The sequence below is a fragment of the Silurus meridionalis genome, chromosome 29, assembly GCF_014805685.1.
Source record: "Silurus meridionalis isolate SWU-2019-XX chromosome 29, ASM1480568v1, whole genome shotgun sequence".
Classification (NCBI taxonomy): Eukaryota; Metazoa; Chordata; class Actinopteri; order Siluriformes; family Siluridae; genus Silurus; species Silurus meridionalis.
In genome coordinates, this window is record NC_060912.1 from 1,904,429 (window position 1) to 1,927,006 (window position 22,578).

Below are 22,578 nucleotides of genomic sequence, written 5' to 3' on the forward strand. Positions count from 1 at the left end.
CGTTATACATTCTCACAACTATGTGGTTAAGGGCCTTGCTCAGGGGCCCTAGAGTGGCACCTTGGTGTGGCTGGGTTTTAAACTCACAACCTTCTGATCCAAAGTCCAATGCCTCCGAAGATGTCTATGGATGCCTAGTTTACTAGACACAAAATGTTCCAGCTTCAGTGAATATATCCTTCATATGGATTAGAGTTGGAGAGGAAGATCTACTGCTATAAAGCTCTGACCTTCAGCCCTATTGAAAAAGGACCTGACTTGCTTTATTAATCTTTGGAAGCACACTCTGAAATCTAGAACATCTTCCCAGAAGAGTGGGAGGTTATTCTCAGGAAATAGGAACTACATTTTGAATGGGAAGTTTCTCCTACAAATCTTATGGTCAGGTCTACTCAACATTTTGTCCAAATAGTGTCCGTTGTTGATGCTTGAACCCGGAAAAAGAGCAACAGCTCCGAGCCGATGAAGCAAGCTGCAGAGGAGGAGTTGCAGAACAAGCAAGGAAGGAAGGAGACAGCAGCAATCGCAGCATGAGTTTGATTGAGAGGAGAGGAAAAGAAAAACAGGAGGTGCAGCCGAATGACAAACAAACTGAAAGAAAGAAAAAAGAAAAAAAAATCACAGTCATGCGTGTCCATCTACGGAGGATGCACAGGAAACTGGGGAGGGTAAAAAATAGCTTGAGCTGTCAGAAAGATGGAGAGAGATGGAACGATGTGGTGGTGGTGGTGGTGGTGGTGGTGGTGGTGGCACATTGGCTTGTAGCCTGCTAATGCATCTTAGTGGCCATATGTAATTAAGGGAACGAGGGAAAAAAAGAGAGATAGAGTGCATCAGGAGAGAATGTAAAAGTGAAGCTGAGGCGTAGGAGCTGGAATGAAGAGTGCAAATGCAGCCAGAGATAAATGAATGAATGGAGGAAAGGATGCAGGAACAGCAAGAGATAGAGAGAGAGAGAGAGAGAGAGAGAGGAGGAAGGGAGGAAAAGCTGATTTACAGAGTAACTCTTTATTAACACTGTCAGAGCACTTAAAGTAGTCCGATTTGTGCTACCCATCTGTCTTTTTTGCAGGCTCCACCCTTCCTCACTCCACTGGCGTTTCCTCGCAGACTGACGTCTTTCTTCTCATCCATCTTCGACGTTGTTTACTCACCAACTTAATACTAAACAAAGCATTTCGCTCCGCCGCTCTGCAGCACGGATTAGGGAGGATTACCCGGGATATATCTCTTAATGAAGCTGATACGCGAGTAACAGTTTTCCGAAACTTTCCTTTCCTGTTGTGCTTCCTGACTCTCGGAAGATCCAGGTCTTGTTTCTTGTTTTAAAACATAAACGTGCTACTCGAGAAATACGACGCCTCCTTTTAAAGGGATTCCTATAAAAAAATTGGAGGTACAGTGTACAAATGTGACCATAAGATTGGAATGGGATTTTTTTTCTTTTTTTAACATCCCATTTTCAATTACAGTTATAATAATTTCCAATCATCTGCCAAAATGTTCCATCAGTTTTCAAGGTTTGTTTGTGGAGATTCATTCAGCCAGTTAGTAAAACCATGTATCAATATACATTAGGTGAGGTAAAGAGGTTTGGGGTGCACTTATATATGTGGTACACCTGACTATTAGATTCCTATGTGCTTTTTGAACATTCCACATGTAGCTTCGGGAAGATGTTTGACTAGATTTAGTAAATGGAAGCGAATTATATTGGTTTCCTCTCCATTTTTTGCTGATCCAAACAAATGATCTGGTCTGTGACTTAAAAATCGTAATGTGATCTTAACCATGAGTTTTGTGATCTGTTGCACCACTATTAGATTATTATGCATTTTTTGAACATCCCATTCCACACTGAAAAAAATGATATGTTGGCCTTACTTAACTTTCTTATGTCAACAGGTTCCACGTAACTCAGTTAGGTTGCATTTAATTAACAATATTAATTTCAGTAAACTCAAGTTAATTACATAAAGTTAATGTAATGTTGTTTAGTTAAATCAACTTAACATTCTTCATTTAGTTTTAATATATTAAGTTCATTAAGTTCAATTATTCAAAAAATTATATCGTCGCCTTCAAACAAAACAAATAATCCGGTTTTATTGATTAGTTTATTTAATGAATCTACAGGTATTTAGATGTACAATGTGTACAGTACAAAATATGAAAATATTTATTTTCCAAAACTCTAATTTATTTTTACTTATTTCAATAATACTAATAAAACTATAAGCATTTACAAAATAATAATACAAAAGCCTTGTTTTTTTAATATTTCCTTTTTCTTTGAAACTGAAAAAAAGCTAACAATGCATCAGTTATTCAATGCAGGACCAACATTTTTGAATGAACATGATCAGTACTGAAACAAATGTACTGCTACAGCAAACAGCACAACTTTATGGAGAAAACATACAGTCTGTCCTGCCTTATGAAAAGAGTTTATTTTTCAGGATCTGGACCTTGTTTGAATGCTTGTATGCATTTAGTTCCATAAATAACTTTTGAAATACTTCAAAAATGTATCTCAGATCTTGTGAGTAAGCCAAGTTTAATGCATAAATTAGACCAAGTATCACAGAACATGCATTTGCCACATTGTTCAGGTTTTCAAATATTTGGATGCCTTTAATGATGATGCCAACATCTTCATATGGGTCTGTAGCATCTGCTCGTTCATGTACGATGTCATAGATTCCCAGGGTGGTGTTGTGCATCGAGGTTGCAACGACATCATGTTTAACATCCTAAAAATATTAAGTATAAAAAAAGAATTACCAACAGATCAAGGGGGAGAGGAGGGGATTGTTGCACAGAAACATAAAATATGTTTTGGAAAAATGTAACTGACTTACCATATACTCCTTCACAAGGTTTGATGGTTTTCATTCAGGTAGACAGTAAGGGCTTTCAGGATGCAGGATGTTTATTTTCTCGATGGGGACGTTCTGAACAATGTAAAATGAGCATAAGTTAGCGCTTTACTGTACATCTAAAACTTTAAGTAGCATCATACAGATTATCCCACTGTAATGTTTTTACAAAAGTCAAGTTTGTCAATCCTAGCGGCCAGTACAAGACTTCCAAAAATGGTCCCAAATCAGGAGAATTTTTCAATTTCTGCTATGGAAAAGATGCACAATAATCTTTGAGGTCAGAGTTGTTTCAATTGTTGCAGGTGCAAAAACACAACTCTGGTGCATACTGTTTCATTAAAACAGTCTGGTTCCAAATGAAAAGTCGTGAGCTATCCAGGTCGCAGATTCAGTAACACCCTGAAATTGAGTTACGGCACAGAGGTTTTCCAAGACGGGTTCTACTTGGAATAGGCCTTTCAAGGGTCCATCAAAGAAGTCGAGTCCTCGCACTGTGCATCAGGTGCAGCAAAATGTCACAGTACATGTTGTAATGTTTCTCGCAATAAACCACGGCTCATGATGCTACCACCACCATGCTTGACTGTACACAAGACACAATTTTCTCCACACACGCTGGACTCCATCTGAGCCAGAGAAGTTTATCTTAGTCTCATCACAGGACATGGTTCCAGAAATTCATGCTCTTGGACAGGTCATCTTCAGCAAACTGTTTGTGGGTTTTCTTATGAGCAGCTTCAGAAGAGGCTCCTTCTGGGACGATGGCCTGCAAACCGACTTGTTTCAGTGTGTAGAGTATGGTTTGAGCACCGACAAGCGAAGCTTCCGCTTTTGCAATCTCTAAAGCAATGCTGCAGCGAGGTTGCGGTGGGAGGACTCGACTTCTTTGAGGGAACCTTACGAGGCCTATTTCAAGTAGAACCCCTCTTGGAAAACCAATGTACTGTAACTTAATTTCAGGCTGTTAACGAATCTTCAGCCTCGGCAACTTTGTAGAGCAACAATTCTAGATCATAAATCCTCAGAGTTTTCTTTGTATATATATATATATATATATATATATATATATATATATATATATATATATATATATATATATATATATAACCTAATGACATCCTCAATATATATGCACATAAAAAGTGAAATCTCACCTGGCTGTGTGTCCACGAGGAAAAATCTTCGCTTGTTTTCTCTTTTTGCACTGTGAACTTTGTTTAAACTGATTCCCATTAAATGGCGCCGATCAAAATCAGAGCAGAAAAGTTTGCGTTGAATCTGCTTTTCAATTGCGCATGTGCGGCTATTACTTCACCTGTTGACCAAATCGCGGTACTGCAGAAGCAACACAACTCTATTTCATTCGTTTTACTTAAATTAGTTGTGTTAAACTGAAATCTTACTATTTTTTTATTTTGTCAACACGACTCTTGATTTTAATACACAAACTTAAGTACATTATTTAATTTAAACATAGTTATAATAGTTATATTCTTTGGGCAGCCACATTTAATTTTTTTGAGTGCACATGTGGTCGTCAAGTCAAGTCAAGTTTATTTATATAGCGCTTTTCACAACAGACATTGTCTCAAAGCAACTTTACAGAAATCAACAGTTAAGGTGAATGGTGTGTATTTGTCCCTGATGAGCAGCCGTGGCGACTGTGGCAAGGAAAAACTCCCTTAGATGTTATGAGGAAGAAACCTTGAGAGGAACCAGACTCAAAAAGGGAACCCATCCTCATTTGGGTGACATCAAGAGTTTGAACATAAATCTTTTAACAATACAGAACACTGGATAGTGAGAACTAACATGAGTACAGGAGTATAAGATTATAAGTAAATGTTCTTTCTACAGTCTTTGGTATAAAGTAGGAGCTACTGAGCTCAACATTTGTGATCACTGGTGCATCTGGAAAGATTTCGGGGAAATTTTGCGATGTGGTAGCTCAGGAGTTAAGGTCAAATATCCCAGCATTACCAAGCTGCCCCTGCTGGATAATTAAGCAAGGGCTTTAACCCTAAACTGCTCAATTGTAGAAAATGACAGTCACTTTGGATAAGGTGTCTGCCAAATGCTGTAAATGTATCTTCATGGAGCTGGATTTGTGCATTGTTATGCCGGAACAGGTATGCGTCTCCTAGTTCAAGGGAAGGTATTAAAAAGTATATAAAAGTCTGGTCCAAATACTTTTGGGACATACAGTATAATGTACATACTCTTTTGAGAATACTAACAAGCGTATTTGAATTAATGTATTCATTTTGCATTTTTTTATACCTTACATTTTTTCGGAATTAAAAATTTCTTTGAACTGACCTTGTTTGTCTTGTCTTGTCTTGTCTTTTCATAGGACAAATGACATAGGATGAACACTGCTGCCCAGCCGTGTCTGTGTTTGCTGTCATCCCTTCTCACCCTGGCCTGGGTGGCAGTGCCGCTGTGCCAGGCTTCCCCCTGCTCTTCGCTTGTTGCAGGGGTACTTTACGGCTCCTTCTCCCTCAGGGACCTTTTTCCCGGCCCTCACGGCCTGAGGACCGGCTGCTCGTGGACCGTGGAGAACCCTGATCCCACTAAATACACGCTATACTTCCGCTTCAACCGCCATGCCGGCTTTTGCCTAGCTTTCTCACCTCTCGTGTTGCCCCTGGACCACTACCTCGCCAATCAGACTTGCGGACAGGCACCGGCTGAGCCAGAATCCGTAGAGCTGTGCCAGGTGCCGGGTCCTCATGCTTTCTTGCAATTTGATAAGAACTTTGTGCAGTTGTGCCTTGCTGTGGAGACCAAACAAGGTTCGGACGAAGACGGGAAGGGACCTCTAAGCACCGAAACGCTGGACTTCAGACTCGTCGAAGTTCTGCTAATCAACAACGAGAATTCCAGCCAGTTTACGTGTGGCGTGCTCTGCCGCTGGTTCGAGGAGTGCCTCCGGTCCGGCTCTGGGAGGGAAAGCGAAGGATGTGGAATCACCCAAACTGGATGTGTGTGCCCTAATGCTGGGCCTCCTGTACCAATATTACCTGTTACCCCTCACAACCACTCTCTGGACCCCAGTGCCAGCGTGTTGCTGCCCCCCACTGAAGACTGCTGCGTCACCCAGCTGCACGGCAAGACTGGCATCTCCAACATTGCACCCAGAGATGTTCATCAAGGTAAGTTCTTTTAATGCAACCTACTCTGTGTTGCCTCATGTCTATATTGATGGATGCATGCACCATTTGTGAAAGATAAGGAATTGTGAGTTTTGTTGTACAAATTTTAAATTTTGTATAATGGCAATAACAACTCATCTCAGGCAACAAGTTTCATTTTCTACTTCTTTTTTTCAGTCTCCATTTTTCTCTTAAAGAATCAGCATAAAATTATTACAAAAATTAGCTATTAGTTACACTAGTCTTAAAAGTCTTTCATTACATAAATAATATTTACTGGAATCAGATGTTTCTGATATCTCAAAAAATCGTATAATGCAGGATTCATATATAGCTAGATTTTGTGTTGTTGTTTTTTTTTTAGACATATGCATTTTTTTTGTTTGTTTGTTTCTATGCAACAAACTCTGTAAAATCCCAAAACACACAATAAATAGACAGTGAATGAGTGGAAGAAACTTCTGTGGAGCCTAAATGTGACATTTTTTGGCTCTTGCATAAGAGAGAGACCAGGAGAGAAGATAATAGCAGACACACTCAAAGTCAAACATGGAGGTGGAAGCTTAAGGGTTTGGGGTTATTTTGGAACAGGGAAGGTTGGAGACTTATTGTGGAAATTGAAATGATTTCTAAACAAACATGGCTACATTCCGTACTTCAAAACCATAGTATTTTGTGTAATCGAAACTAACGTTGCAAGACGATGACCCGAAGAGATGAATTCGTCGTAGCTCTGAAAGTGCTATTTAGAGAGTACAGTTTTATCTTGTGTTATTTACCATGGAATGGCCTGCCTAGTCACAGCACCTAAATCCTATTTAACTTCTTTGGGATGAACTGGATTGTAAAGAACACCTTCGGTGGGTTTTCCAAGAGGCATTGCAAAGTATTTCAGATACATTTTTTGGAGAAAGGAACTGTCCAGGTGCTGAAAGTGTGTAAAACTGTTCTTCATGCTAAGGATTTTTATATGGACATAATCAAGTTTGTTGCATGTAAACAAAAGGAACATAAACTTGCCTCTCAAAACCCATCAAAGACTAAACTTTTGTTAGTGCACTAAAACAAGCAAAAATGCTGCTTTAGATTTAAAGGAAGGTTAAAAATATCTGTTTGTGTGATGAAGACGTGTAATATATGTGGGTTGCACATTGGGCTGAAAATATTAAAATCACACTGAAGTGAGAAGGTATAGAGGTCAAGACCTCCCTTCGTTTTTGTCCCCGGCTCGTCTTTCTGGCCCTGTTGATAATGCGTCCCTTTCATCTGTTTAATCAGAGAGCGAGGGAGAATGGAGAGAATGGAGCTTCTGATTGCTCAAGCCAGCATTTCATTTCATTGAAGTGCCACTGCACCTTTTTTCCCCTCTCTCCCTCTCTCTTTCTCTCTGCAATAGAGAAGGTTATGCTTTGCTCTAGGCAGTGTGCCAGATCTGGGCTTTACGCAGTGGGAGTGCTAGTGGCGTGGTCCATGTCTGACATTTGAGAGAAGGCCTGCGGAGACTTCGGGCTGTGTTGACTGATGTTTCCTAACGAGAATCAGATATTTAAATCAGATATTCGCATCTTGCCCTTAATCGGGTCAGCGCCCCCCCTCTCCCATTCAAGCTCTATTTTGCTGTGTCTAATCTGCCCCCGGTTGCCATGCCGACAGCTAGGTTATTGGGCGATTGGCAGCAATATGGATTTATATTACACACCATTCTACTCAGCTCCAGTCAATCATGCAAGGGTTGATGTTTGAGGACATGCGACCAAGCCAAAGACGATTAAACTTTTTGATATGTTTTGAGTCATCCGATTATTTTAAAGAATGGCAAAGCTGCATTCAGAATTTTTTTCTCTCGTTCTTATTCCCTTAAGGACCTAGGATAGTGGTAGCTCAGTGGTCAGGGTACTGAGTTACTGATCAAAAGGCCGGGCGGTCAAGGTCAGGGCCGGTATTACCAAGCTGCCACCCTTGGGCCAGTAATACAACGTCCTCCAGGGGCGCTGTATTAACCCTGACCCCAGCTTCCTGAAAAAATAGATTCAATATGCGAGAAAAGAATTTCACTATGCTGTAATGTATATGTGCCAGACAAGATGTTTTATAATTTCGGATTATTACTATATGGGAAAAAAAAATTCCTCCTGCTATACATTGTGTGGACACTTCTAGATTCTAGAGGTAAAACCGATAGCAGTTGATCCACGATCCGTACCTAATTTTGGCACCGTGAGTCGTTATTTCATAACTACACAGAGCAGTCATGTGTTTACGTGAACATATTAATCAGTATTAAACAAGAATAACTAGTGGAGGAGCAGAAGAACTCAAATTTCATGTCAGGGAGCATTTCCTCACTATAACTTTTCTAGTAATAAATGGCTTTGCTGATCTCAAAAACGATCCGGTTCGTGATTTAAAACCGCAATGCGATCAAAACCATGAGTTGTGTGATCCGTTGCACTGCTATTAGATTTCTATGTGCTTTTTAAACATCCCATTTGATATGTAGTCCTTCTGGGAAGATGTTCTACCTCATTTTCGAGACTGTGCTTGTGGAGATTTGTGTTCATTCTGCTACTTCCAGTTCAGTCCAACGGTGTTTCATAGGGGTTTATACTGTAGCTCTATAGCAGGAGATCTTTTACTCCAACACCAACCCATGTTAAGTACATGGTGCACAGGAGCATTGTCATGATGGAACAGGTTTGGATCTTTTAGCTCGATTGAAGGGAAAATTTCATGCTAGTGCATCCAGAGACTTTGTGGTGGCTGGAACAGTCAGGTGTCTCAATAATTTTGCTTTGGCATGTTGTTCACAAACCCCATTCCCATGCGTAAAGCCTAAAGAAATCCCCACACGCATGAGCAAATGTGTTAAAATTTTAATTCTGAATAACTAATTAATACTTTTCCCGTTTTGAATATTGCGAGCTTGCGGCGTGTTCGCGGGATCGGCGCTCCCTGTTCGACAACAAAGCGCCGAACCTTGGAACGCTGTTCACAAATCCCAGAGGTGGCTGGCTTTGAGGAGTCGAGTCGAGTTGACAGACGAGAATAAAATAAACAAAGATGGATAATAGGGAAAAGGGGAAGGAGGAGAAGGAGAAGAAGAGGAAGGGAAAAAATCTTTTGACAAACATGTGCCGATTCCCAGGCTGCCGCTGTTTACTTCTCATTGTTCAAATATATACGGTGCACGACATCCTATAAATGTTTCGGTATTGACTTTGATAAGTCGATTCTGGTAGTGATCGTTTTGGAAAGCTTTGCTGGCGTATGTTCGGCTTCTCTGCAGAATGCACTTTATGGAACTGTTATCACAACTGTATAAGATGCCTTTGGATATGCAGCATGAAATTTCCCTTTACTTAAACTAGGAGACCCAAATTTGTTCCAGCAGGACACTGCCCCCGTGTACAACACCAGCTCCATAAAGACATGCTTTGCGTGGTTGGAGTGGAAGATCTCCTACTATAAACCCTTTAGAACAACTTTGGGATGAATTTGAATGCTGAATGCACTCCAGACCCCCTCACCTCACCTACATCAGGAACTGACTTTACTACCTGTTTTAATGAATGCGTACAAATCTCTACAAAATCTAGTGAAACATCTTCCCAGACAAGTGGAGCTTTTTATGCCAGGAAATACAGACTCAGTGAGGAACAGTATGTTTAAAAAGTACTCTTATGGTCACTCTTAAAAGTAATCTTATGGTCGGGTGTCCACAAATATGTATGCACAAAGATCTTCGCTATTTTCTACATGAATGAAGCATATGAACATGTTTTCCCTATAAAGATTACAGTTCTGCAGAGTCTTCGCTTGTATGCACCAATTACATTTTTTTTTTTTAATGAGCCTGAATGCATGCATGACATTTACAGATAAAGTGACATTTATGAAATGCAAATTGAAAAGTTGAATAGTCACGTAATAAATACATAAATGAATAAAAAAATCAAATAAAATATTCCTTGTAAAAAACGACATGAATTTGGCTTACTGATTCATAAAAAAAAAAAAATAATAATAATAATATATATTTCTATACATATTTAATTTCTTTATTCATTTCTTTCTTTCTTTTTTTCTTCCTTTCTTTCTTTCTTTCTTTCTTTCTTTCTTTCTTTCTTTCTTTCTTTCTTTCTTTCTTTCTTTATTCACTTACTTACTTACTGATTTATTTATAGTCATTTTTTTTGCAGTCCAGTTTGTGTGTTCCGACCTTTTTCCCAGAGCTTCTCTGGCGTGCCTTAATTAATTTTTCCACTCATATCTCTTCAAAGTGGCTGCCACCTTGACTGCACATCTGTCTACGAGAAACATTACCATGCAATTATGGCCCAAAAACAAGTTGAGAAAAAAGCCTGGATTTCTGAGCGAATCATCTTATTGACACTCTTTTAATCTGGTGCTGTCGACCTGCACGCTACATCCGCTAATCGATCGAAGCCGCGCGCTAAATAAATACGGTGCCAGAAATAACGGTTATTTTAAAGGTATTGAGTAAATATGGGAGTAATAATAAGAGGAAGTCCTTGAGTGGGAATGATAAAGTGATTCGGATTCTTTGGTTACGCTGATTACGCTTGTTAGATGATGGCGAAATAAATTGTGTATTTCTATTCATGAGATTGGTCAAGGTTAGTGCAGCCGGAGCCACTTCGGCGTCACTTCTGGGATCGGGATGTAATCGGTTTTCCTAAACAAATCACGCTTTCGGTCACTCATTATTAGACGTTTTATTATCCGTGTTGATGGCCATGTGTGAGTGTGTGAGGAAAACTGTTATATTATTGAGTAGAATGTATACAATCCAGTTGTCTTGTTGTCAGCGTGAAGGATATGTAACCATGATGAATGGAGAGCCGCTCTCGCAGGTTAACTCCACCGCTGGTTTTCTTGTACGTGTGCCATCGTGATCGTTTTAAGATAAAATCGGCTAGCATTTTTACGTTTCGATTTTTAATCATTTTTGCATTTAAAGCAAATAAAGGTCAAGCAAAGGTGCTTTCCTACTCAGCGCATTTGAAAAGTGCGATTATTTGAGTCGCCATAGCTTTTTTCATAGTTCTTCTTGAATTTGCACCCATACAACCGAACCTCTCTTATTGTGCAAGAAAGAAATATCTTGAAGGTCTTGATAACCCTGGGGAACGCTATTGGGATGAACGTGAACGCTGACTGCACCCCAGGCAGTTCTCCTCTCCTCACCTTTGTTCCTGATTGAATCTCATGTAAATCTCCAAAATATTTTTTTATTCAACATTTTAGTGTTAATGTTTTTAGCCATGTTTATTTTTTGTAACAAAAAAATATTTGGGATTTAACATGAATTTGCGGACCCTCTGCGGTACCGCCACATACCTCCTAGGGGTTGCAGACCTCCTAGGGGTCACAGTCTCCCGGTTGAAGACCCTTTGTATAGTGTGTCAATATCAATGTGGCAATATTGTAACCTCTTTAAGGAGGTAGTTTATCTTAAAATCTATGGATAATTGGAAAAATTTGTGATTTTATTGCTACATATATAGATGTATGTCAGAGACAGAATCTCTGATAGTTTCCATGTGTTGAGTCGCACAATAGGGGGCACTGTACTGTCATGGCAATAGCATGTAACACCTAATCACAGTGTGCCGATCCGGTCTTTTGACAGCACTGAGAGTCTGCTCCAAACTCCCTGAGAAAACACCTTTTGGCCATTTCCACACTACTACGTTTTTTCGGAAACATAGCTTTTTGAAAACGCTTTCCAAAGTTAATACATTTAAAAATCCTGTTTTCTTAGCATAGATTGTTTGTAAAAAACGACGGCTTTTGAACCACTGAGATTCAAAGAGCAGGAAAGTAAACACCGGGCAGAAATGACGCTGGTTAAAGCATCTTACATTTTGCTCGTGTGTAGAACAGGGACGTAAACGTTTTCTGACGTTTCAATGCAGATAAGCAACTTTTTGATTGTTTTTTTTTTTATACAAAATATTTTTACTAATTCTTAATTTTACATTATAGAAAGCCGAATAGAGCAACGGTATACAAAAACATAAATATATTTCAATACTCACTGTTTCCTCCCCTCATATTAATTCAGACCTGGAAATCACTCAAATCAAATTCCATATTTTCCTTTCTTTTCCAAAATGCATGGAAGCCCTGGGTACATGTACAGTATGTACCCTAGTACCCTGAAACTCTGAACAAGGGTAGAACCAAAGCAAATAGTTCACACATGGAACACTTTTTTCCAAAAGTGCATGCATTGAATGCAAAAAAAAAGCCCATGAGAGAGCATTTTCATCCTGAAAGATAAAAAAAAAAAAAAAAAAACGGCAATTTGCGTTATTACAACCTATTAGCTTGTATAATTACACCCTTCACACATCACGGCAAACCCAGGTAAGCAAACATCGCGCTTATCTAATATCCGTGGCTGTCCGCTAATACAACCTACAAGGGCGACCCTCATCTCTCAGCTTATTGTGCTAATTCACAGATCAAACAGCGAAGGTTTTGTTCTATTACGAACCCGCCCTCTCGAAACACCGTATCTGCAATCCTCCGCCATTAATGGCTCAGTATTGCGCTTGCTTCGTTCCCTCGTCGCTCGGCCTCATTGACCGTGTGTTGAGAGACAGGGGTGTAATTCCGGCTGGAATAATCAGTCATTGACGGATGCATCCTGTACGTCGGAAAACATCTCGGAAACAACACGTCGAGTTTTAGAGCACTGAGGAGCAGCTAGGCTAGCGAAGAAAAGGCCAGAGTCAAATTTGTTCTCATTCTAAAAACTACACACTTTCTTCTTCTTCTTCATCTCCTACTCTTCATTGGAAGACTTGCAGGAGTCTTTCGGGGAGATCTAATTGCACGCCTGACCCTTCTCTGTAAGCCTCGGGGGCTTTGATGACAGCTGTGTGTTGTAAATAGTTTTCGAGGCGCTGGCTTGTGAAGATACGAGGGTACACTCCAGAGGACGTTGTATGTGTTTATCTCTGAATGTCATGTGTATTCCCATGATCTCTGTAAATATTCACAGACCTTTCTATAATTTTTTTTTTTGCAACCCGTCTCGGGTTTTTGCTTCTCGTTTTGTTTGCGAGTGCAATTATTTATTTATTTATTTTTTCACTCAGAGGTGTAAAGTACACCTGACATTCAAACATCTGTCTCTGTCAAACCTTGTCGAGAGTGTTTGAGTTTTTTGATAAGGTCCTGCGGTTCGCACGCCGTTTCCCAGACTAGCGTCAGATCAGGTAAAAACACGAGTGTGTGTTTAGTACAGAAATAAAGCTTCACTCAACCGAGTCACATTAGATTGACGAAAGTATTGGGACACCTGATTTGTCCAACCATCTGTCGGTTTTCCCCAAATTGTTCTCAAACACCTGCTAATGTGGATTTACTCGGATGCTCTAGCATGAGATTTTCCCTTCACTTGAACTAGGAGACCTGAACCTGATCCAACATGCCAAGTTATCTCCTTTAAGCCATATAACCATAGGGAACACTACTGAGATGATTTGGAACACTGACTGCACGTATTTAATAACATCCTTGTGCCTGATTGAATCTCACACAAATCTCCAGAAATCTAGTGGAACATCTTCCAGGAAGAGTTGAGTTTATTATAAGAGCAAAAAAAGGTGGAATAGGATGTTTAAAAAGCCACATATGAATCTTATCATCAGGTGTCTACAAACTTTTGTACATAAACTCTATCATTTGCAATGCTGTAACCTCTTGGCAGAGGTAGTTTCTGTTAAAATCTAATGATAATTAGTTTTTTTTTTCAGTCTTTACTGATCTAGCACAATAGTTTAAACAAGTAAAATATAAGTAAAAATAAATAAATATATAATGCGTGTGTGTGTGTGTGTGTGTGTGTGTGTGTGTGTGTGTGTGTGTGTGTGAACTAAGGAAATATAGCATTTTCAGGAAAAAAAACCCAAAACAAAAATCTCATATTGAAATTTGATGGCTGCAACATGTTTTTAAAAAAGTATACAAAAGTCTGGAAAAAGTATGTCATTAAAAATAAATTAAGTAGATAAAAGAATAAAGAATAAAGTATGTAAAATTAAGAATGAAAAGAAAATAAATAAATAAAATAATAATAATAATAATAATAATAATAATAATAATAATAATAATAAAATAATAATAAAATAAACAATAAAATAATAATAAAAAATATATATAAATAATACAAATAATAATAATACAAATAAAATCATAATAAAATAAAATAAAGAATGAAGTATGTGATTAAAAATGAAACAGTTAATTGTGTATAAATTGTGCATTGTAGAGATCTGTGAAAGATTGTGGAACAATTTCAGAAAAATGTTCATCAAATTGCAAAACGGTTTGAATAACTCATCATTTTCAGGACATAATAATCAATAAAAGTTTCAAAGAATCTGTGCAGGAGGGATGTCCGCAATCCTCCGGCCCTCAGGCTGCACTGCGTTTTAAACAGTCATGATTGTGGAATGAAAATGACAATACAACTCTATTTCTCTCTATTATATATATATATATATATATATATATATATATATATATATATATATATATATATATATATATATATATATATATATATATATAAAATGGAGAGAAAAAGAGTTGTATTGTGCAATAAGCACCTTATTCGAGAGCTCGGTCTAATGCAGAAAGAATTCCCTCCAGCTCCTGAGATATTGCCTATCACTGTCTCCACACAGAGCATTGAATGTGCTGTCAAAACCTTTAAACCTGGCCCTGCGGAATATCCTCCTACCCCATGTGGATAAGCTGTCTGTTTAAAGCAGACTATCTTTAGTGCTTTGTTGCTGTATGTGTGCAGCATCCATCAGAGACACTCGTTATCACACAGGGAACAACACTTTTGTCTATTTAAAGGTGTGTAATAGGTTCAGGCTGTGAGCGAAGTCCAACTGAGAACTCTCATTAGTCAGAACGAGTAGCTTTTTCTCGCAGCTTTCTCGCTCCGATCCGAACGCAAGCGACACACCCACTGGGCGAGCTCCAGTCCCGCCCTTTTGATCTCGCTCGTTCATTTTGGAGGCGAAAACGAATCTATACGGTATGTTGGAAAATTCGATGGCCGCAAACACTCCCAGGATATGAAAGCGAACTCGGGAACATGTGAACGTCATGTATGATAAATCAGTTCACTTAAGTGAGGGATCTGAGCTATCTGAAATAAAAGTCTTTGTAGTCTGATGTTTTTTTGGAGGTTTTCCTCGATCCAAGGTTCATATTTCAAAAAAAGATTAGTTTGGTGCAAGATTTCTGTAATAAACTACTTATTAATTATATCATACATATTTTTGTTTGTTTGTTTGTTTGTTTATTATTATAATTTTTTAAATACACAATTTCCCCTGAATAAGGAGGCATTCGGCAAGCTTGGATCCCTAATAAATAAATAAATAAATAAATAAATAAATAAAATTTCCTTCACCCTTTGTTTATTTTTTTCACACACAGTACTAGAAATACAGAATTCATACATGATATACACAATATGGTCAAAGGTTTGTCTCCACCTGACGTAAATATATTTAAGAATCCCTTTCCACGGTGATGTTTGGAGGCCGGGGATGGTGTCAATGCTCCAGTTCGTCCCAAATGTGTTCAATAGAGTTGAGGTTAGAGTCTTGAAAGTATGTGGTATAGGATAAAAAAAAGAAGTGGTATTTCCCATCTCTACTGTGCAGTGAACTGAGATGCTTTTTGTCCCATCTCATGTCATTTTAACAATTAAGAAGCAAACGGGGTCAAATTTCAGTTTAATTACTGCTACGAGGCATAAATCCATAGCAGGCCGTTTTCTCTCTTTTAATTTTCGACTAAACGTGTTGTGGTCTTGCTAATGAGCCGGTTAACTAGTTAGCCATGCTGTAAATAACTCACCACCAAGAGCAGAGATGAAATGAAGGTTAAATGTGTTGCGGCAGCTCGGGCGAGTGTAAAACGCCACAAGCACGTATGTAAGCGCAGATAAAGCCTTTAATGTTCTCCATCGGATAAAATATTCAAATATTATTCTAGCACTAAAAAAATGGGTTTAAAAATGACATACAGTACAGGGTGTGCTTAACACCTATAGTTGTCCTTTTACTATTTGTTGGCCTGCCTTTGTGGATAATACTTTATCTTCTACTAATAGCACTTTCATAATTGTTTAGATGTTCCATAACCAGAGCACAGTGACAAAACTAATACAGGGTGCAGACACCTATAAGGGTGTTAGTATAGTCAGGCACTGATGGTCCCACTTATCCCGTAGCATTTATAGCTGTACAGCAGGCCACTCAAGATCTTACAGATCTCCTCAAGATCTTCCTAACCCTAGCAAATGATTCTCCTTCCAGATAATTTAATACGGTTTTATGTTGAGTTTTAGGCCACGACTTGCTTTCCATGTAGCGCGGATTCAGTCGGCGCTCACAGTTTTGCCAAATGAATTGCAGCCTTTTAGGGTAAAATGTTCATTTCAGACATTGCGTTGAAGCTGTACCGTTTGTTGAAATTTCTAGATTTCACTTGGCTCTAACAGAAGAATTTATGTAAGAATGACTAGTGTAAGCATGGTGTCTGCATGTTGATTTTGTTTCTATGCAACAAAGTAGGTCATGTACAGTATGAAGATTTCATATAGATAGATAGATAGATAGATAGATAGATAGATGATAGATAGATAGATAGATAGATAGATAGATAGATAGATAGATAGATAGATAGATAGATAGATAGATAGATATATAGATAGATCCTTTAGCATGAAGAACAGCGTTACACACTTTCAGCACCTGGACAGTTCTCCAAACATTCAGCTGAAATACTTTGCCGTCCCTTTTTTTTTCTGATTTTTATCACGGACACAAAGTATTTACTCAGTGTTTTTCATCTTTGTACATATGAAAGCCATTTTCCTTGGGATTTTTTTTTTATATCATTAGATGCAATAATATAAAGTTTTATATGATATTTTTGAATTATGTCTACATTTGAAAATTAACTCCACTCAGGTCTAACTGTTGATCCTTTATTTATTTATACATTTTTGTAGAAAATCGATTTTTAGGAAAAAAAAAGAAAAAAAGAAAAATGCCTTAATCCGCCTTTGCATCTGAAATTGTAGGCTAAATGTTCTCCTTTTGGGCAATTAATGGCATCATTGGATTCAATTTCGGATCTTCATTTACCATATAAATTGAATATAAATTTGATATTTGTAGCTTGCTTTCACATCATTACTATGATCATCGAAATAAAAAAAAAATATATATATATATTAGGGATGAGCGTCTTTAAAACTGAGGTTGATGCGATAGCCAACGATACGATATATAAAAGATACATATGAAGCAGCTACCGATATGAATCCAGTGCGAATCCATTTAGATTCGATTCAACACAATGCGATTCAATTTAAAAAAAGAATACGATGAATTGCAATTCAATATGGTACAGATAGTCTGCTTTTATTTCTTTCGTTCAGACAAACAGCAAGTGACCCGAGTGCTTTCTGACTTCTAACTCATGGCCCTTTCACAAACAAGCCTGTGTAGTGCAAATAAAATCTTTTCCTGTTCTGTCTCCAGAAGGATGCAGCTCTACCTCTGCCATGTTAATCTATATTATATTGTGCTGGTGCTGAAAGAACACGCTTGAGATACAGTTTATTGGTTAGAAATAAAACTACTTATATTGATCACAAATCATTGTTTTTTTATAATAAAAGTATAGTGCAGTTACTAATAATTACATATAAATAAATGTTTATTTAGAAAGGTCAACTTGCATACTTTTATAAATCGATGCATCACATCGGTAATTTTTATGCCGATGCAATAATATATTGATAAAATCCCCAGGTTACACATGTTTACTTACAGCTAAAAACACTATTCTGACTGATGAAGAAAAAAAATCCGTTCAGGATCTTCCTTTCTTTTTTCCCCTGTCCATATGTTGTGCACAGGAGGCTACAGCCCAGGTGGAAGAATGGCATCATGACCCAGATAATTGGGACTTTATTATGCTTCAGTTATTCTTCCTGTAAGCAAAATAGGATGTTAAAGTAAGACAGAGAGTGACAAAATGAGAGAGAGGGGAAAAAAAAGAGTGTTTGAGAGCGAGAGAGACTCCAGAGGATGTAAAATCTTTTTTTTAAAATAAATAAATAAAAGGAAAAAGAAAAAGACAGACATCTGTTGTGCTGCTTATTTCCTAATTTATAAACTCTTTTTGACTAGACGGTGCAGACTAAAAGCAATCAAAGGCAACGCTGAACTCGCTGTGACCTACAGGAAATGTGAGCGAACACAAAGCCGAGCGAGAGAGGCACGGAGAAAAAGAAGAGATTTAACCCTTGGTGAAAAAAAAAAAAGAAGTGAGCGTGAATGAGCTGGCGAGGCATTCGGCAAATGACAGAGGGATATGATGTGCATGCTAATAAGAGTCTAAGCGTAGATTAACATTAGCTAGCGAACAGTTTAGTCTGGACAGCTATGCATTCGATACCATTCGAAAACACTATAAGAAGACTATAGAAGACAGTCTTTGAATTGTATACAGAAAATGTAAGTATATATAAGTACATTGTCCACATTTAATCTCTATTTGTCCTTATAATCACCGCCATTCTTCTGGGAAGATGTTCCAGGAAATTTATGGAGATTTAGTCAGTTAGAAAGTCAGGAATTGATGTAGGTGAGAAAATCCCAAAGGCGTTTAACAGGGTTCGAGCTCTATTGTGGAAGATATTTAACTCCAACTTATAAGCATATCCTCATGGACCCAGCTTTGTACACTTTGTGTCATGCTAAAACTGGGTCTGTTCGTGAAGTGGAGGGAAAATTAAATGCTACGACTGTGTGCCTCCAACTTTGTGCTTGGGGAAGAACCACATATGACTGGTAAAATCCTATGAAGTCAAGTCCGATCAAGCGCAATCAAATACTGTGTGATATTGGAGTCTGAATATTCGGTCCAAAGAGTGGGAAAGGGGAGGGTTGGGGAGGCATTGGGGGGCATTGGGGGTCATTGAGGGTCATTGGTGGTGCTAATGCGTACATGCATTCCAAATTTTACACTGAAGAAGTACCTACAGCTAGAAAAGTCTGATGTCCCAATAAAATATGACTTTTTTCCCCAATAGTTTAATATAAACAGTTTCCTGTTTCACTAGCCATTCTGAGGACTCCACTTTGTGGATTGAATTTCTGACACTGGAGACTCCTTCCATGATTCCAACACAAATTTAATTTTCACTTGTCAAATTTTCTTTGTGAACACATTCTTTTTGTGTGTATTGTATTAGCTGTTAGATGATACGGAGTGCCGGCTCTACAGTACAAGACCCAGAAGTAAAAGCTTTTACCATGAGAACGAGTTCATTTCATCCAAACCTATTGTTTACATCGCAGCCAGTGTCAGAGACGCTGTTCTAGAAGATGAATGCGCAATTCGAGAGTTCGTCCAGGTCGGGATACGGAGTAGATTTTTTATTTTTTGGTTAAAGCCTGCTTTTTTTCCCCAATCCTGTTTTCTCAGTTTCATCTGACATTTTTCTTCTTCCCCCTAAACCGAGACGCAAATACGCTTTCGAAAATCTGAAGGTTTGACAACTTCATTTTGGAAGACATGCTGCAGATGGAGCTTTCCAAATGGATTATGAATAGTCGGGCTTGATGACGGCTTTGTGTCCTTTATTCTGTATGTTAAGCCAAAGAGCAATTTCACTTGTAATAATGGCTGTCTGTCCTCACTCACTCTCTCTCTCTCTATCAACACACACACACACACACACACACACACACACACACGTAAACACACTCTTGCTTACTCACTCTCGGTCGGATTAAAGTGCTGCTCGACTCCCTAGGCCATTGCACCTTGAAATGAGTTAGGTGAACCTTAAATAATCCCCTGTGTGACAAGCCAGATGAGAATAACAAACAGGTGGCGTAAGGTGTGTGTGTGTGTGTGTGTGTGTGTGTGTGTGTGTGTGTGTGTGTGTGTGTGTGTGTGTGTTTTACATGTGTACATGTGTGTGTGAGGAGGAACGAGAAAGAGCGGTCATCGTTTGCAAAAAATGAGAGCTAGCATAAATAAAGGCCGCAGAGCAATCAAAGCTAATTCATATTTTTAGCTTTTCTGATACATTAGCGCACTTCATATCATTTCTCTCGCCTGGAGAATAGAGCCGTGACTCGTCAGGGGAAATCAGTCCCTCGGCTAATGATTCACCCACAATCCTATCACTGTATTTTGCAGAGAGAGAGAGAGAGAGAGAGAGAGAGACAGAGAGAGAGAGAGAGAGAGAGAGAGAGAGAGAGAGAGAGAGAGAGAAGATAACAATCAGGGTAGATGCACAGGGGACAAGGAGGGCACGAAAGAATGAACAGCAACAAAAAACTAGATGCATGTAGAGACAGACAGACAGACAGACAGACAGACAGACAGACAGACAGACAGACAGTATATTTTGTATACTGTATTGCTATCTTGAGTCTAGTTGTAATTAATTAGTTAATTTATTAATTTATTTATTTTATTCATCCATTCATTTATTCCTCTATCTATTCATTTATTACTTCATTTCTTCTTTCATTCATTCATTGCTTTTTCCTTCCTTTCTTCCGTAAGAGTTCAGTTGATCTAAGACTCTCTATAGCTGTTTAAGACAAGTGATAAAAGTTTGTGTGTATGTGTGTGTGTGTGTGGTTGTGTGTGTGTGTGTGTTTGCGTTTCATTAGTAGATTATCTTTCCTTTTCAAAGATGAAGAGAAAAGAAAGACTTGCTCCGCGAGCAGTAATTGAAGCAGTACAGCTGAAGCTGCGTTTGGAATTTATCTGAGCAGGCAACCAGTGAACGTGAAGTATTTCTGTCTCTCAATCCAATATAATGACTTTCTTCCAGACTCGAAGGCTGTCACGCCATAGGGTTAATAAAGGGGGTTGGGGAGAGGGGACAGACGGACAGACAGGCAGAAAGACAGGCAATATATAAGAAAAAGAGAGGCACAAAGAAAGAATCAGATAGAGAGACAGTATAAAAGTATGACAGTATGAAAGAGTAAAACAGGCAGAGAGAAAGAGAGAGACAGAGAGAGAGAGAGAAAGCGATAGAGAGAGAGAGAGAGAGAGAGAGAAAAAGAGTGAGTGAAAGACAGATAGACATTATAAGAAAACATTAAAGAATGAGAGGGAGAAACAGAGAGATAATATGAGAGAAAGCATGAGAAAGAAGAAAAGAGAAAATGATAGACAGTTTGAGGAAAATAGAAGAATGAAAGGAAGAGACACAGAGCTAAAATAAGAGAAACAGAAAGCAAGCTAGATAGATAAGAGATAGTATGGGAGAAATGAAAGAATGAGAGAAGAATACAGACATAATATGAGAAAAAGAAAGCTAGATAGAAGAGAGATAGAGAGAGAGAGATACAGATAAACAGTATGATAGAGAAAAATAGAGTAAGATACAGATATAATATGACAGAATAGAATAGACAGACACACAGTATGACAAATAAAAGAAAGTGCAAGAGATAGTACGAGTGAGAAATGGATAAAGAGATACAGAAAGAGAAAGAAAGAGAGAGAGATGGTGTGTAACAGAGGGATGAGAATGCGGCACGGTTTTGATTGCTGTGCTAACGGGATTAGTATTCCGAGTCCGTCACTTCCATCTCTCTGTCCCTTTCTGTAGTGGCTTGCACTGTGCTTTTATGTGCAGCCTTGGTTCTCTCTCTCACACACACACACACACACACACACACACACACACACACACACACACACACACACACACAGCCCGATCCACTCTACTTTACTTTGAAACATGCACAGGCTCGTCTTCTCTGGCACTCGGCCATCGTCATGCCCCGGGCCGGGGTGAAGGATTTGGAGATATGGCTTTATCATCCGCCCTATACGTCAACGTTTCCTCACGGCAGACACGGGCTACCGGTGAACTACGGTGCAAAACTCATCATGGTCAAAGATTCAATCAGGGCTTTTAATAAGTACAATATATGGACAAAAGTTCATGGACACCTCACCATAAGGTTTGCATGAGCATCCAGTTTCACACCTAAGTGCCCATTTTCTCCTAAAAGACCCTCCACTCCTGTCTGGGGAGATGTTTTACCAGATTATGGGTAAGGTCAAAAGGTCTGAAGTGCAGTCAACTATGATTCTAATGCCAGAACATCCAGATAGATATCTAACAATTGTGTGCCTGGAAATATTTGGGAGAACCATTTGGGAAACAACTCAATATGTCTGGAAAACTCAAGGGTACCAATAACTTTTGTCTTTGTAACATAGAAAAAAATGAGCAACTGTAGATGAATCGAGTGGGCTTCATCCAACGGCATGCATTTGTCTTAATGTCGCTGAAGGTAGCTAAGACTTGGAGCTTCTATCCGATCAGATTTCAACCGCTACATCACATATATTCTACTTAACCAATCAGATTGTGATTCGTCCAATCCGAGATCCTCTAGAAGGCGACCAAGTCAGAC

General features: G+C 38.7%; 1 protein-coding gene across 8 annotated transcripts in view; it reads left to right on the plus strand.

Moving 5' to 3' along the window:
- The window catches only part of adgrb2 (adhesion G protein-coupled receptor B2), a 333,861-nt gene that overhangs the window by 79,686 nt on the left and 231,597 nt on the right, over positions 1-22,578 (plus strand). For all 8 annotated transcript variants that reach the window (XM_046843925.1, XM_046843929.1, XM_046843931.1 and 5 more), the window contains exon 2: positions 5,236-6,037. In XM_046843925.1, the coding sequence (XP_046699881.1) occupies positions 5,251-6,037 (787 nt within the window). In that variant the 5' untranslated portion in view covers positions 5,236-5,250. The remainder of the gene's footprint in view (positions 1-5,235; positions 6,038-22,578) is intronic.